The 18173-nt window shown below is 41.9% G+C and overlaps 1 protein-coding gene across 2 annotated transcripts in view; it reads left to right on the top strand.

The window, feature by feature from the left end:
• Positions 1 to 851: 851 nt before the first annotated feature.
• COMMD1 (copper metabolism domain containing 1) overlaps positions 852 to 18173 on the top strand; it is an 85746-nt gene continuing 68424 nt past the window's right edge. For both annotated transcript variants that reach the window (XM_068402668.1, XM_068402678.1), the window contains exon 1: positions 852 to 1071. In XM_068402668.1, the coding sequence (XP_068258769.1) occupies positions 880 to 1071 (192 nt within the window). In that variant the 5' untranslated portion in view covers positions 852 to 879. The remainder of the gene's footprint in view (positions 1072 to 18173) is intronic.

Below are 18173 nucleotides of genomic sequence, written 5' to 3'. Positions count from 1 at the left end.
CTTATATGTCATAAAGTGCAACTATGAAGGGCTTAAATAATGGGAATCAGGTGGTATATGACACTACTGTATTATTAGCAGAAAAAAGTTTGCTGTAGACATCTCTTTCGAGAGCACACAATCTCTTTTGTGACTGCATATGCTTGTATGTACAAAGCATTTTAATATTTTTTTATATTTAAAATTGTATAGAATGGTGCACAGAGAAAACACTTGATTTTTATTAGTACCTGTTTCTTAACTGTCCCCATGTTTTGTGGTCTCTCTTCCATCTTCCAGCGAAGGGACAGAGAGCAAAGCCAGTGGAAGTTACTTTAAAATGTCAGAATGTTTAGTAAAATGGAGTACTTTTTCTGGAAGAAACAGGTTAGAAAGCAGAAATTTATCGTATCCGCTCCGGTGGTTTCTGTTTGGTTCTGGTTAATGGGATTGGGTTTTGGTTGGGGTTTTTCTGTGTGGTTGTGTTTGGTTTTTTTTTCCTTTTTTTCTTTTTTAATCACAGATACCTCTGAAACATTGAATGAAATCGTCGGGGAGTGGAAGAAGGCTGGTCAGAGAAGGCTGGGTGGTGGTGTGTGTCGTGACACTGCTCGTTGCCTGCGTTGATAACAAATGTACAATTACGGGGTGGTACCTGCTGGACTATTTGTGTTAAATAAAATTCGCCTGGATGGTAGAGACGGGGCCTTTTCCACGGACGTGTTTGGTACTTGATAGTTAGGATGAGCTTGCTGAGAGCACGGTCCCTCTCACCCTCGGAGAACACGCGTGGCCCACAGGCTTCGCGCCGGTGCGGGGCGGCGAGGGATGTCCCCGCGCGGCCGCCGTGCTCCGAGCCGCGGGCGGGGCGGGGCGGGCGGTGGTTCTGCTCCTTCCACCATGGCGGCACCAGAGCAGCTGGCGCCGCCCGAGGGCTGCAAGCCGCTGAGCGCGCTCCTCAACGGCATCGCCCAGGCCGCCTACTACGGCAACGCGGACATCACGGAGGAGCTGCTGCGCGGGCAGCTCTACCCCGAGGCGGCGCCGGAGGAGTTCCGCGCCCTGCGCGCCAAGATGGGCGGCCTCCTCCAGGTACGGGCTGGGCCGGGGCTGTGGAGGGAGACGGGGCCCGTCCTGGGGGGCCTCCCCTGCGGGAAGCCATTTCATCGGCCTCTCTGCCCCTGGGTGTCTGGCGTCCCTCTCCGCACAAGGACGAGCGTCTTGTTCCCGGTGGGGCTCGGGCGGCAGCCGGGGCTGTGGGTGCTGCCGCGGGGCTGAAACCGGCCGCCCTCAGCGTGGGGCTGGGCTGTAACCGGGGCTGAGCTGGAGAACAAGTGTCATGAGGGGCAGCTGAGGGAACTGGGGTTGTTTAGTCTGGAGAAAAGGAGGCTCAGGGGAGACCTCATTGCTGTCTACAGGTACCTGAAAGGTGGTTGTAGCGAGGGCAGGTGTTGGTCTCTTCTCCCAGGTAACAAGTGATAGGACGAGAGAAAACGGCCTCATGTTGCGCCAGGGAAGGTTTAGATTGGATATCAGGAAAAATTCCGTCACCAAAAGGGTTGTCAAGCATTGGAACAGGCTGCTCAGGGAAGTGGTGGAGTCACCATCCCTGGAGGCATTTAAAAGACACATACACATGGCAGTTAGGGACATGGTTTAGTGGTGGACTTGGCAGTGCTGGGTTAATGGTTGGACTTGATGATCTTAAAGGTCCTTTCCAACCAAAACGATTCTGTGATTCTGATTCTGTAACTGGGTGCTTCTGGTATGGGGCTGGTGGCGCCGGGACCAGGCCCTGAGCCCTGTCCTGCCGTGTCCGGGAGGGTAAAAGCCCACCTTGCCTTTGGCTTCATCTCTTACCGTGCACCACGCAGTGAGCGGCCGGTTCGGTGGAGAACCGGGGCCCGGGTGGGGGCCGGGCGCTCCCCTCGCCTCCCCCCAGAAGCGGGAGCCCGGCAGGGCAGGGCGCTGTGAGGGGTGAGAGGCGACTCTTGGGTTTTATGCTCATAGAAATAAGTACCGCTGCTTGAGAACTTTCTGAGAAGAGTTACTGTTCAAAATACAGATTTCTTACAAGAAAACTATATTTTGGGCAAAGCATCACCAATTATGAAGCAAGCTATTTTAAATAACAAACAGATTTTGCTTTATATGTAAGAGAGGAGAAGGTATTTTTCTCCGGAGTGGGTTTTTTTTTTGCCCTCCATTCAGAGAGAAAAGCGTGGAGTAGTTTCCAGCAGCTCGATGTGGCACAAGGAGCCTCTGGGTGCAGAATACCTGGGTGGCTGCTGCCACCCGGTGGTTAAACCCGCGGCTGTTTTGCAGAGTTTATACACTCGGTCGGTAGTTTTTTTGCTACACTCATGTGAGGGAAAAATGTAACTAAATGTAGTAGAATAATTTTGGACAATTTTTCATGCCCAAACCCCGGTATTTAGCAGTGAGCTTTTTATGTTGTCTTTTTCCCTTTCTAAAGTGTCCTTTTTTTACATAGAAGTAAAGCTTCAACATGTTTGCTTGCTGTGCTTTCCCTGTCACTACACGTTATTTTTACTCCATGCTGTTTGTCTTCCTGAAGATCGTTAATCTCTTTTTCCAAACAATATCTTTTAAATTACTGTTCTGTAAAGAATCTTTGGCATTTCCTTGTGTTAGTCTATATGATGAAAAATAATCATAAATTTGAAAAGGAATTGGCTTTACTTGCTTTTATCTGTATTCTTATTTGTTACAAGGTGAAAAGTAAGTGTGTGTGTGCTTTTTAAGAGAAAAAGCAGTGTAGAATGTCTCCCTCCCCCCCTCAATATTGCTGCTTCTGTGTCAAGAGTCAGTATGTTACAGCAAACATGCATGTTAGCCCAGCAGATGAATAGTTAACTGGTGCTTTAAATGACCAAAACATTAAGTGCAGTGTCACCAGATTCAGCAGAGAACACAGCTTAGTCCCTCATCGTTATGCTGTGTCACAGCGGGGTTAGCAGCGACCTCCCTCTTTGTGGATCAGGTAAGGAACTGTGTGTGTGAAATGTACCACTTCAATTTGATGTTTCTTTATTGTCGCTCATGCCTGAAGACAACCGCCTGGGTGGGCAGAGCAGTCAGGTCTGCCGCGTGTTCTGCAAGATGCAGTATGCCAGTTGGGAAGGATGTTATTGCCAAAATTGGGGGGGTCTTGCCCCTTTTGCCCCATCCACTACCACTTCTTACCTTTTGACAAGTACGGTGCTTTCTGGACTGCTCTGTGAGGTGACGGTTTGGGTTACTGAGTAACTTGAAGGAAGGAAGAAAAAGAGAATTACCGTGAAGTTCCTGAGTTTGAATTGTCTCATGAAAGGATCTGACAAGCGTCAGAGATGATGAAAGGAGACAGTTGGGACTGGATAGCCGGGAGTGAAGGGGAGCGGGAAGCGAGATGTGCTCCTTTCATCAGTTGCAAGCTATTTTGCTGGCGTGCTGAAGGAAACTGAAATCAATGGCAGGTGATATACTGAGAAGTGAACTAGAGTTTCTCAGAATTGGACACGCTGCCTGTTCTCTGCTCTGTCAGGTGATGGTGACGTGTGTTACCAGAGCTGAGGAACCAAAGCCCAGTGGGGATCAGAGTTTGAATCCATGGCTAAAAGCCGGGATGTTTTGAGTTCTTCCTGACAGTATCACTAGAGAAAAAGAGACTGTTTTCTGCTGTATCACATTCTTTTAGAAAAAGAAACTAATACTCCCTATGTTCTCCCCCCACCCCCACCATGTATTCTGACTGATATTTCAACACTTTGCTGTAGATTCCTATTCAATTCTTGTTTCACTTTTCAGTTTTATTTTTTAAATTAGTTTCCCCTCTAAATCTGCAAAAGCCAGATTTTTCTGTGGTACCCATTCTCCCCTGTTCTGATAGTAATTTTTCAGACCTGATGGTTATATCCCTTTCTTTTTCTGTTGGCTCACCTGTTTTTCCTAGTGCTTTTTTCTGAGGTGCTTTTGACTTGCATCTGAGACATAAGTTTGGCCGATACCTGGCAAACACAGGTAGTATTTTTCTACTTATTTCAATGCAGTACTGGAGTACAGTAACTTTAGATAAATAAGAACTTTAGATGAATACTCTCCAAACTCTATACAGGCTTTGTTTTTTTTTTTTCTTGTTTGCAGAAATGGGTGTCTCTTTAGCCATCACTGAAATGTGACAGCAGCTCAGCCAACATGATGTAATTGAGGCCAGAAGTAAAGACAGTGCCACATCCAGAGGAAATAAGAGAAATTTGTAGTTGACAAATTTGGAATCTAATGAGGACGTTGGCACTCATTTTCTGATTTTATGGAGAGTCCATTGTTTCTTTAATGATCAGATTCATATGATGCCCTGAAAAGCCTGGAATGAAAGCTGAATCATAAAGATTGATTCTTGCAGGAATTAAGACTCTCTGGCTTTGCCTGTGGATTTTTTTTTCTTTCCTTTTCAGATACAACTCTTATTTAACCACTGTTGAGATGTCATATTCTGGGCATAATGTTAATTCAGGCCCCAGAAAACACAGATGATTACAATTATTGGATATTTACGCATTGTTGTAACGTAGGCATATAGCTTAGGAGGATGGCAGTATGTTGGGGTGAGGATATCACATTTGCTGTGTGGTGCTTGCTTTAGGAACCCAAAACTGGTAACAACTGTGGCCTTAGAGGTCACACCTTGCAATGTAAATTAGCATCTCACTGTTATCGGGTGTGTCTCATGGTCTTCAAGGCCACCACTCTTGTCATCTCCTTAGGGACAAAATTCCTGGGAAATAACCAAAGTTTATGCAGTTCAACACACTTTAAAGTTGCAGTTTTGAGCTAAGCAATACACAAACTACTTTGTACAGACACAACTTCATGTCGAGTATGCATGGATTTTGGGGTGCTTATTTCTAGTGGGTGAGTTAAAGGAAGTGACACCTAGGTCCTGTGGATACTTTCAGGATCTCTGCGCTAGAGCATCCTAAAAAATCCCTTGGCCTTGTGGTCATTTTGAGGGCCCTCTCTCTTTCACACCTTCCCAGAATGGGGGAGGAAAGGTTGTTATTAGAGTTGTGCTTTGGAAGTAGGGAGGCTTAAACTTATTTTTCTCTCCCTCCATCTGCGTAGTGGAAAAATGCATTGTCCTAGCTATTATTTGTGGTAACCTCCTTTTCAGTTCTCACAGCTAGCCTACAAATCGCTGCCTCTTGCATAAACTGACTCGTCTGAAGTCATCACACAGAGATATGGTGTGAGCTGTTTCCTTTTGTTTGAATGGTGCGGCAGGGGGAGGGTGAGAGGAAAGTCTCTTAGTTGCTTAACTAAGTCTTTAAGCAGCTGAGAAGTGCAAAACACATACGTGCAGTGCACACTTCAGAGAGTTGGCTGGAATACTTTATTATCTCCACGAATTTAAATGTGGGGTTTTTTGGTGTTACATTGTATTTGCTGGTAACAGCAAACTTCAGAAGTGTTCCTCCGTGCTTCTAACATCTTAGTCTTTGTACATACATCTTCGATGTTGATGTCTCCCCAGCACCTGAAGGAGCAAGCTCCACTGAAAGGATCTGTGTTGTCCCTTCCTTGTTAATTATCACATGAATTTCTGAGCAAATTTATTCCAGCCTTGATATTTAATTCATTGTGAAAAATCTCCATGATCATAGAATCACAGAATTGTTTTGGTTGGAAAGGACCTGTAAGATCATCGAGTCCAACTATATAGTGTGCTTATACTTACTAGTTGCTTAAAGATGTATGTAGGATATAGTCTGTTAGGATGATGTAGTGAAACTCATATTCATGGTAGAACATTTACTTAGTGCACCTGTACTTAATAATTGCTTAAAAATATATGTAGGTACATTATGTCAGGACATACCTAGCTCGTCTTGAAGAAAGAAAAGCAACCACCTTATCTACATCTAGGGAGGCTAGCGTGAAGAAAAACAATCACTCAAGGCCAGCATGACCACCTTATCTACATCTAGGGAGAGGAGGAGGCTGGCCAGAAGAAAAAGAACAAAGGAGTATCCCGAAGCAGAAGGACTTTGATGTGTGGCCTGGTTAATGGAAAAGAATGACCTTTGTCAAACGTAAATCAACCTTGACAGAAGTATTAGTTTTAAAATTAAGCATTTATGTTAATTGTAATTAGATATAGTAACCAATGAAAAGTGTGTAATGCAAATAGAAGAATGACTTCATGTAATTTTTAGTGTATAAAAATCGTACTGGGATTTGTAATGGGTGTGCTTGATTTAGGGATAATTCCACCTTGTACCCTGTGCAGAATAAATACAATATCTCTCCTGAGCATGTGAGATTGGTTAATTGCATGCCGGGCTGGAATCCGCTTTTCGGACAACACAACCATTAACCTAACACTACCAAGTCCACCGCTAAGCCAGGTCCCTCAGCACCACATCTACTTGTCTTTTAAATACCTCCAGGGGTGGTGACTCTACCACTTCCCTGTCCAGCCTGTTCCAATGCTTGACAGCCCTTTCAGTGAAGAAATTTTTCCTGATATCCAACCTAAACCTCCCCTGGTGCAACTTGAGGCCGTTTCCTTTCGTCCTATCAAAAATGATTAAAATGTTAACAGCAATGTTTGTGTTCTTTTTTTGTGGCTTTATTTTTTCCTTCCTCCTCTGGGTGGCGGAGGAAGGAGAGCAAACAGCAGACTAGCAACAGAAAGTCAGAGCACTTGTTTATGCAGCCATTTCCCTTGTGTGCAGTGATCTGCATCTGACGTTCAGAAGAAGACAGGTAACTTTTATGTCTCCATTGATGAGAATATCTAATCGCACCAAATACATTCTTTCGGGAGGTGCCCATACTGTTTATTTTCAAATACCTCGTTTAGAAGCCCAGGTCCTTTGTATGGTCAATATGGAAAAGACAAGATGTCTTATACTGTCTTCTGTTGACTTTTTAGGGAATGTGAGAACCTAAATTGGATGGGATGAGCAATGCCCCAGTCCTGTCTCTTGAAGATTTTTTTCTCTGACACCCATCGTCTTGATGATTAGAAGCAGAGCAATTCATTGCCCTTGTGACTTAATTGCTGTAGTAGTTCATGTCTCTAAGTAGTAATCGTAGATCTGTACCATAAATCAACCACTTGCTTGTATTAGAGCTGAGTATAAATAAGGTGAAGGACTTTCCTGTACCCTCCTGCATTCCACCCATGCAAAGCATGGCACCTGTGAAAAGTATGGAGATGAATAAGGGCCACAAAAGTGTGTCATATTTACTGCAGCAGAAGTGTTTTAATGTTTCTTTTCCCTTGGTTTGTATATAGAGTAGTCCTGGTTTTGTATTTATAAAAGATGTCATGATGATCTGCTGCTTACAGCTGTTTCCTTTCCTGCCCATAGATCTGCTGAATGTGCATAAATCATCTGACCTCTTTCTAAAACACCAAATTTATTTGGTAGAGAAATCGTGTTACCTTATTACATTTACCTCTAGCGAAATTTACTACTACTTTTTTAAAATCTCTTTTCTTTTCTTGTGTGGAATGTCCTGGAAGGTAGAACAAAGCCCTAGGAAGGCTGGCCTTGGAGAACTGTACCCTTTCGATGTTCTTCTGTCAATTTTTTATTACCTTCTGCCTTCATACTTCCCAGCCTCCTATCCCATAAGGTTTCAGAACATTCACAAACTGGGGTGATCAGCTTTTGCAAATTCTCACTCCCAGCTTTTTTTTGTTTTCAAAGACTTCTTCGTCCTGATTAAAATACTATATTTGTCTCCTCCTTACATAAGTTTAATTTACTGTATTGGTTCCATTGGTAATAAATTTTACATCTGGAGTAATTCCAGTCTTTTCCTTTTGGTGGCAGTAGGCTGTTGGATTTACAGACCATGAGTGTTTGCTGCCGTGTTGGCAGTGTCCTGGTTCACTCTTCTGCTGCAGAACAAACTGTACATTGGCTAAATGACAATAAAAATTTCAGCATGAGGACTTTAAATATTTTATTACAATTGATTTATAAGTATTTATTTTCACAAATACTGAGGGTGTCACCAACTGTAATAAATACACTGGTATGTCATTGGTAAAATATTAATCAGACTCTATGTAAGTAATATATGAGAACCAAGAGCTTGATATCCAACGTATAAGATGCACCCAAACTCTAGGTATGCGCTTTATAACATCTGCTGGCCCTGTCCCATTGGTTGTTTTCACTAGAAATCATGCTGTTATTTCTAGATTTTCTAATGACTGTCATGTTCATTTCACTGTCGTTCAGCCAAGAGGCTGATGGTACCGTCATTATTTGGCTCTGCTGTGCCATTGGCACACACAGTGTATCTAAGTCCTGTCTTGAAGCTCTATTTCTATGTTGTGAAGTGCCCAGCCATTTCTAGTGGTGACTTTTCTTCATGCCTTTGGAGAATATCAGTTGAATAAGAAACCTTTTGATCAAAATCTGATGTAAAGGCTTATGGTGGGGGGAAACTCAGTGCCACTAGTGGATAAAACTGCGCGGTGTGTAAAAAGCTCTGGAGGATCACCAGCAAACTGTGGGTGCTTTTGGAGGCTGATCAGTGCCGTTATCATGTGTTGTCCCTAAAGACTGTCACTCTCCTCCTGGGGACTGCAGTTCCTTTCCCTATGAAGTTGCTGTTGTTGCCTAGTGAGGAAATCCCAGAGCATTACTGCCCCTGCTTGAGAAGGAAGCAACTTGACCTTCTTAAAAGGGGTCTGCACTTAGCTGAAAAGTCAGAGCAGAAAAAGTTGTAGGGTCCATGCAGTTGTGGAGGATAAAGGCCTTTGCATCTTCAGCAGGATTTCTGCTGACAGCCACTGGTGGGAAATAAATGACATCTTGCTTTTTCTAATAAGGGAAGAGAGTTGTCATTCTTCCCTCTCCCCAGATACCTTGTGATTCCTCAAGTACGTGGGCTGAGTCATGAACTCTTGAGCGCTTTGCAGTTGTCCAAGCTTCTGAGAGGCGGAACAGCCTCAGTCCGAAGACTGAGATAAAATCATTTGGGAAAAGTTAATAGGAGAGACTGCTTGCTTTCTGCCATTTAGAATTGCAATTGTGCCTGCATCTACTAACTAAAAAGACAGCTCAGTAAGCATGCTCGTTCTTCTCAATTCAGGTAAAAAGAAACAAGTTGCTGGTAACGTGGTATCAACAAGTACTGTGTCCATATGAGGTGCTTCCTACCCAAATATGCTTCCTACATAGTATTATACCTTTCACTCCAGCGGATGACTGTGCTTATTATGAATAATTGTATTTGTTATTGGGCTAGGTGAAAATATGCTAACAATAACTTTGCACACAATTTTGGCAGGGAGGGAATGTCTACAATGTTATAATGGGACATACATGAGAAAATGATTATTATCTCAATTGATGTTTGCCTAGAACAACTAAATAACAATCCTAGTCTTTAATTTAGCGAAACACCACTGTTACACAGCTTGCTAATCAGAACACAGCTCGATTGCCACCTCTGTAGTGTCTGGTGTTGCAGGATACATTTTCTTTTCTCAGTATATAAACCTACAGTTACTCTTTTTTTTTCCCTATTTCAGCATAATCCTAGGAGGATAGAAAATTGAATGTTTAGTTGAACTAGCACCTCCTGCATTGCGGTGATGAAAATCTTCATGGATACTTCCCCAAAGCATTCTTATTAGCTTCTGATACGAGTTATTTTAGATTTTAGGTATGTGTAGGTGCGGTCAGTTCAAATAAGAACTGGTGCAGCTGGCAGTTGTAGGAATAACATAAAGTGGAGGGGGGAAATTCTTCCAAAAGAATGAACTGGAGAGGCAGGTTGGCTGCAGGATGTTACATGACTGAAGAACACTGACAGGAGCGGTAAGATCAGTGCTTCACTGCCTAGAGCAGCAATTTATTGCTTGTATGTGTCAGATAGATAGAAAGAACAATGTACCTGCATCATTCTGTGTTTTTTTTTTAATACTGCTGTTTTTGTGATTTCATAGAATCATAGAACTGTTTTGGTTGGAAAGGACCTTTAAGATCATCAAGTCCAACTGGCAACCTAGCACTGCCAAGTCCAAACTTGAGTCTTGCATCTGAACTTGGTGTTTGTGTTGTTAAACCCTTTCATATTTGCAGTCCTGTTTTCATTGCTATTGTAATTACTGAAGAGATGTGTAGAAGGCGATGTTATTGCTGGTAGCTGCGGGATGTGGAGGTGATGGTATTCTGTGCTATGAGCAGATCTATATGAATTGGGCTGTCATTTAAACAACAGGGTGTGAGCAAGGAATCCGCACATCCACGTTACAAACCTCATAGTCTTCCTACTCCTGTGCAACTACACGTGCGAATCCTGAAGGCAGGTGGAAACAGGAGGCCTCCCACCATTATAATGTCGTTCATTTAATTAGTAATATTTCCTATAACTCAAGCGTGAGACAGGTTATAGATCATTACCTAATGAGGCCAATCCAAGACAGTGCCGACATTGTGCCACTTCAGTGCAAATGACTTACTTTACTTTTAATGGTTTACTTGACCTTTTGTGTCATATTATTTTTTCTTTTATGTTCTTATCTATGGAAAAGCAGTAAATTAAAAGAAGTCGTCAGACCTGCGTCATTGATGTACAGTAGGTGTGGTAAACTCTGTATTGCCCAAACGAGAAGCAACTCTCTCTCTCTCTCTCTGTTTTTACTCTATTACAGTGTTGATTATATCAATGCAAGTAGAGCTCTAGTTGCTTTGTCCCAGTTGCGGAGGTGGGGGCTGCCCTATCTGTCATGTCTAGAGCAGGCAGATCAGTGCCAGCTCTTCATGTTTATAATGACTCTGCGTCACGTCTCAGTTTTATAATGCCCTACTGAAAATCTGCTAATTGTGCGTTAATGGACTTCCAGAACAGCATGCTGCTGAGAAAGTTGGATTCTCTGGTGGTCGTGATGCTTTGTATCCTGTTGATTTCCCTTTTCCTGTCCAAATGTATGGTTCGGTTTGTTGCATTTGTAGAACTTCTGCCACTAAGTAGTATTTTCATCATTAATAACACCAGCAAGTTTTGGATGCACTGTTTATTTCTCAAAAAAACAACCCCACACAGGTATGATTAGCATAAGTTACATATATATATGCGTGTGTGTGATTAGCGTATGTTGTGTGTATATATCTGTGGGTGTGCACGCACACACGCGCATGCACAGAAAGGCAAGTATTTTGATTATGCTGAAATTCATTAGTCCAGTCTGATCCCTGAGTGTTTCTCTTAACCTTAACAAGAGTCTACTCTGAAGACTAGGGAGTTGGATCGTGCCTTTGAAGTTCATTACTACAAATTAAATGCTTCTACTATACTTAATTAGTATTCATCAAACATGTGCTGTATGGAGTATGTTTGAAAAGGTAAAAAGACTCCCTTAGGCTTCATACATAGTTTCATTCTTTCAGTAACACTAATGCTCCATTCCCTATTCCCCAAAGTGTGGGGGAAATGCTGAAGAGGGTAATGAAGTTCAGTGCCATCATCTCAGTGCTGGTGGCTTTCTGGACTAGTATGAGTTGTCTTTCCTCGTTAAATGTGGCCTGTTTTAAAGGGGAGAACTTGAGTTGTCTCTTCTTCAATTCGATGCTTAAAGAAGGACTAAAAGAAAAGGATGTACACTGAAATTATATTCTTCATTATATGATACTTTTAAAATTGGGTCTGTTAAAACTGGTGTGAAGGAAGATTAGTGCTTGCTTGCTCCAGGAGAGTACTGATGTTGGCAATGGAGTAAAAATTCTTATTCCAACCTTGCCAGTCTCACATGAGGCTGCCACACACCTGAGCAGATAATAGACTTCTTTATTTCTTCAAATATACATACATTTTTTTCATTGCAAGTAAAGATTAATCTTATTAGGAAAAAAGACTAGTCAATGGATCCTTTACATTGGGGTGAGCATAATCTCCTCTGCTAATGTATATATCCTCATTTCACAGAACATTCAGAAGAAGAAGAGAGCAACAGAAAGAGCTGTTAATGCATTGAATAACCAAAGCCCTATCAAAGATGCGAGATGTGGCATTCACTTGAGCCACTGAAGTTCGCAGCTAGCGTACGAAAAGGAAATTTGGATGATACTTACAAGTCAATCTTTTTACAAGCTGAACATCTGAAATTTTCCATTCCTGGTAACGCTTAGCAGCTACAGTCTTGGTATGATGTACATTAGTTTTTCTACTGTACTAGTTTGTAGCAACTGGATGCTGTATATCCAACAATACCAAAAACTTGGAGTGGTGAAAATGCTGTGTGGCTAGAATTATTCCATTTTGCAGCTTATACTCACTGGATTTCTTCCAGTCTGGTGACCAAGTGTGATGGAGCCTTGAACTCTTCAACATTTTTGGATGACATTGATTTTTGCAATAGTTTATTTAACAATAAAGAAAGAAAAAGCATTAGTGGCACAAAATGCCAGGCACTACAGTTGTTACATGAAGTCTTTTATTCATTGATGTTTTAGTCATTGAGCCCAGTGGGGCAGAAGTTGTCAGGTAAGAACCTCTGGCAACTTGAGCTGCAGACTGAACGGCCCGTCTGGTTGCCTGTGAGCCTCTGTGGGCAGGAAGGGTTGGCTGCAACTTACTGAGAGGGCTCCGAGGTCACCCCTAGAGGATCATTGGCTTTAGAACAAGATGGAGTGAGTGACTTTCTTTAAAGGCAGAGCCTAAAATATTCCATTTTTAAATTATAAATATATGTTTTTACACAATAACTTTAAAAAAAAAAGGATTTAATATATGGAGCAAGTCAGAACTGACTGGAATATGGATGGTCTCCATTGTGAAGGCTTAGGAGTTTATTACTGGGAAAACCAAACTGATTTCTTATTTTGGGGCGTTTTTGTTTCGTATTCTGAACACCTGAAGCTTAAGCACAGTAGGTTTTCCATAATTGTGTTCCATTGTGTCTGGCAGTCATATTCAAGGAAACTAAATCATACAAGGAAACCAAATCATCCTATACTTCTTTTAGCCACTCAATGATTTAAAATTGGACTGTTTGAACAAAGCAATTGGGATTTACCTTTCACTTTGTTTACGGTGCATGAGCACCTGTTTGTAGCTGATAGCCCAAGATCTAATTTAGAGTACTCGATCTCTTATAAAGATGGTGGGTTTATAGTTTGATAGCAAGCCTGTGAGTCCCTCCTCCTTCTCAGCTCCCCATGGAGTTTGGTATCTGTTTATCTGCTCTCCTTGAGGATTGTGTGTTTCACTTCTAAAGGTGACAGTGATCGTGGAATATATTTTTTTATCCCTCTTATTCTTTGGCATCTTCTATATTTGCCTCTTAATAATGCTGGTTTCTGTGTGATTCCCCATAAGTAAAAACCGATTACAACAGAATCTCACTGAAAGAAGACGTAAAATGTACTGTGCAGAGCAAATGTGAAATAATAGCCAACTTGTCCAAACAATTTTTAGACTTAAAATAAGTCGTTCTCTGATTATTTTTAAAAATATTTTTGTAATTATCTCATTTTGCATATGTTAATATATTTCTGAAAGCATGTTCTTCATATCTCTCTCTCTCTTCCCTAACAATAAAAAGTGGCAATACAAATATAGTTTGAGTGCAATTCTGTGTTTTTTCCAAATAAGGTTAGATTTTTTTTTTCTGGTTGAGATGTTTTGGGATCTCTGCCAAAAGATTCCTACCTCAGCTTGGTGGGTAGTTTTTTCTTTCCTTTCTTTGCAGTCTCTATAAACCACGATGCCAGGATTATTAAACATGTTCTGAAGATATATGCAGGCACTGAAGTAGTATCTTTGTAAAAGACAAATAAGCAACAGACATTTTTACTCCTTGTCTGACATTTACACATGGCTTTGGTGTCTCTCTTCAGACTGTCGCATCAGATGTGCCGTTCTCTTACACTCTTTTTGCCATTTCTGGTTCAAGAGTAGTTTATATCCTGTTCTAACAAGCTGTTTATGTAAGTACCCTTTAGATTTGCATGGTCAAATATGGTGCAAATATTTTATACTTTTGAATTAGTTGTGATTTCTTTTGTGTTTTTCATTAAACTCAATTTTTACCTTTTTTGAAGTGAAGAAAAGACAGGTAACTCCCTTTTTCTGCAGAAGAAATGGCGCGTTTAGGCAGTGTGCTGTTATTTTAGTAGATGTTCAGGTATTCATATGGTGCTCACATGCACATGTTTACCTCTGCATACGTGCATACATATTTTGTAAGAAGAGAGGTCAGAAATGAGTGCCCTTCTAACACCATTTAGTGGCACACTTAGTTTTTATGTATTGCCTAGGATGAAGATGATAAGCTGTGGTTCTGAAGCTGGTTGGGGTCTTGTAGTATGGCCCCATGGTTTGCTTTTCAGTGTTACAGGTGAGATGCATGGGTCACCTGAGCTGTGCTTTACTGATGAGTCCTCAAGAGGCTAGAGGTTGTTATGCTGCTTCAGACCTCTTGAGACCTCTAAGATGGTCCTCTCTTGAGGACTCTAAGAAGACCAAAGGCACGAGCGGCTGATGCAACTTTGCAGAAGGACTCTTCCCCCATCGATTACTGGACATGCCTCCTTGTATGCGACGAGTACCTGTGTGTGTGCCTCTATTTTGTGTCCATTGTATAAAGTCTGCATGACTGAAAGAGAGGATGTGGCTCTGGCTTGTTGTGAAGTGGGTTAGAAGTGTTGGTTGTTCCTTGCTCAGCAGGGAGAGTACTTTTGTTCACAGGATTCATTTTATGATGTGTCAGCTTATGACATGTCAGGAAATTGGTAAAAATTCTCATAATGAAAAGAAAGTGCTAGGGAAATTTTCTAGTTCGTGTGGACAAGTGGTAGGGAGTTTATTGGATATGAGTAGCTCCCAATTTGACTAAAAGCCAAAGAAAAGCCATGGGAAAAATTAATTCAATTCTTTTTGATGGCATGGGCTGCAGTGTCTTGGAGCATTTGAGTACTGCAGTTTTTAGCTGTTAAGGCCTGCAACGGTGAATCTAAAGCCAGATCTTGTTTGGCACCAGAGAGTTTTCACTGGTGGTGTGTGTCTGTAAGCTCTGCAAACCACCGTCATGCATGTGCAGCTCTCGAGAGCAACGTGCGTTGTCTGTGGAGGCACAGGGGTGTGGAGTTGTTCTACAAGCTCGCTGGAAAACCTGATTACTTGGCCAGCTCTGCTGATAAATGACTTCGTCAAGAGCCTAACCTGAAGGAAAGAGAGAACCCCCTCTGGGGTAATTATAGCAGCCACTAATATTTAATGTGATTCTACTGGAGAATACTTTCAGATTGATGTTTTGGCTGTTTCATTAAGTCTTCAGCTTTTTTTTTTTGTTCCCCCAAAAAACATTTATTACATTTAGTTCTAAGAGCATTTTCAATACAGCATATGGTACTTAAATCTTTATGGGAAAGTGAGGGATGGTTTCTTCTGAGCTCCCTGTTTGGGCTTTGCTTCCGATCAAGTGTTGTTTTCCAGCACCAGGGGTGGAGTGGGGACCTTTACAGAACAGTTGTGATTCCTACGGTGAAGAGTTTGTTGTGCTGCTATTGTCTCTTTATAAAGGCTCAGCTGTTAACCACCATGGCTGCTACTGGTTTGCGGAATGTGTTTTATATTTCACTGAGCCGACAGCAGAGAAAACCATTTTTTCCATGCCAAAAGGAAGACCTGCCGGCTGGTATCCTGAGACTGGAAGCTTACCTCTCGCCTGTCAAACCTGTCAACGTGTAACACGAGTTGTCAAAATAGGTGATGAATGACCAGATGGTAAAAGCACTCTTGCTTGCTTCCCTTGAAACTGTGTAGTCTGTAAACTTGTCTCCTTCACTTGCTGATCTCTTTGCTGCTGTGAAATGTGTCTGCAGGGTTATGGGCCAAGGCAGTGATGCACTGCTGTGTTAGCCTGGTTTAGGAGTGCAGAAACCCTTCTCCTTCCAGGCAGGGAAATGTAACTCTAGCTATTGCCCAGAACAGTACAGCTCATAGACAATAGCCCCGTGAGAGGAAGGAAAGCAGAGCCTGGAGTCAGAATTTGGCTCCAAATCAGAGTTTATGGCAAGACATCATACAGTTGAGGGGTGTGACTCATGTATTTCATGTTGTTCACTGCTGGAGCATCTGTGCATTGCTATAAAGGAAGCTGATGTCCAAATGTAAACCAAGGGGGAAATTAGCTGAGTTAATAATTAACTTTAAAGGTATAAACAATCAAGATACACTGAGTAAAAGTGAAAATTAATTCATGATGCTAATTCTGTTTTCTGTGCTTGGTTCATAATAAAGCAAGTTTGTGCTTTGCCTGATTTTACTGCCAGGATCGCTTCCTGCAGAATGCTACAATAAGCTCTGATAATGTCTGCACCATTGCTGCACACAGGGTAGGGCTACAACTTTCTTTTTTCCATTTGCCTTCAAAATATGAGCTGCTCCAACTTCTATTTTTAACTCTCCTAAGTGAAACCAGATTAAACATGAAGCAGTAGTCTGTGGCAGCAAGTAGTTTTCCAGAATGATTGTAGAAACCTGATAAACACAGTTCTCATTTATTTTATTGTAAGAGAATGGAGGAGCAGAAAAAACACCGACCACGTGGTCTCTTAAGGGAATGACAGGTCATGTCACCAGTTCCGGGACTGCCACTCTATCTGTCTGTCTCTTTCTCTTTTCCTGCTTTTACTCCCTCCCTTGAATTTTTCTGTATTTACCATCTGGTATTTATTCTGCCCTATCTGGATTTCTCTCTGCCTTTTATTTTCCTCTCTGTCTTCAGCAATACTGCATTAAATGGCTTCCATCTGTCTAGAGTTCTTATTTCTGAATCCTAATTCTTCAGGAGGACTGAAGAAGAAACCTTTTTTAGACTGAGTAATGTCACCTGCGAAGGTTTAGACGTTCTCCAAGAAAACAACTTGCTTTTGCTGAAGCATAGTTCAGGGACCACATGTGTATGCACATTCATTTTGAAAAAGGTTGAACCCGTCAAACTTGTCTGTAACACGGCTGCATGTTTAAGAACTACTGGAAATGTGACATTTCTTTGCCTCCACCCCAAGTGGCAAAATGCTTTCTAAACCACAGTAAAGAATTTGTCTCAAGCGGGGAGAAAACTGATACCAAAGCTTGGGATTTTTTTTCTTTAATTCAGTTGAGTACAGGCCAGGATGGGCAATTTATATTTGTATTTTTAATTTTAATATAGTTATATTTTTAATCCTTCTATTTGGCCCTTGTAGTTGCAAGTGTATCTGCTATTAATAGAACATTTCCTTATTTTTTCGGTTCCCTGTTTTGTCTCCCTCTAGCCTGTCCAACGCCTATCTGTGCTCTCCGAGAAGCTCTTCCCATTGCGGCTTTTTCTTGTACATCTTTTCCTCTTTCTGTTTTAAATAATTTAAGTAGTTTGGAAACTCTTATTCAAGAGGGGAGTGGTGCTTCTTTTTTTAACGTTTATTGCTTAAAATCCAAGCTTTTAGTATGTGTTCGTAATCTGAGTATGCAGGCATCACAGAATCATAGAATGGTTTGCGTTGGAAGGGACCGCCGCGAGGCGAGCCACCGCCTGTCCCAGCCCCTGCCTCTCGGTGCCTCCTCAATGCTCTTAGCTGAGTGTCCCGCGGGGCCTGAAGCATTTACTTTGAGAAATCATTTGGAGATCTAGCTATGAGTAGTGTTATTAGTGGGTGGGCTTGTTCTGTTTTGGTTTTTATTTATTCTTGTTCTGTAAGTGGTATAAGTTCTTTCTCTGAGTAGCCTAGACAGAGTAATCCTGATGATACTCAGTTTTCCTTCAGCTGAAGATGGTGTTTTTTTAGGATGGGGCTGGGGTGGGGGAGCCACTTTTTTGAGCTCAGCACAGCAGGTTTGCAGGAAGTAAGATCTGACAACAGGAGCATGGCTCAGGTTGTGGTTCCTCTAGTGGCTGCTTATTTTAATCAACCTTTCATCCTCCTTTGTCATCAAATGAGTCTTCATACCGCAGAAAAATGACACCTTCTGCAAATAAATTTAGAAAGTGGTGTTTTATGGAATTATGAGTTCAAACGGGTCATTTCTAGCAGACACGCAGACTAATGGCAGAGGCAGGCTGGAGAAGAAATGTGGTCACTTCACATGCTTTTAAAAACTAATGCTGAGATCTCTTTTGCTGTCAATTGTAAGCTAGGCCAAAAATAGCTGTAAATCTACTCCCCCGTTATTAAACT

Source organism: Nyctibius grandis, chromosome 1, assembly GCF_013368605.1.
Source record: "Nyctibius grandis isolate bNycGra1 chromosome 1, bNycGra1.pri, whole genome shotgun sequence".
In the NCBI taxonomy this organism is placed as follows: Eukaryota; Metazoa; Chordata; class Aves; order Nyctibiiformes; family Nyctibiidae; genus Nyctibius; species Nyctibius grandis.
Note: the sequence above shows the minus strand (reverse complement) of the source record. Positions and strands in the feature narration are given on the sequence as shown.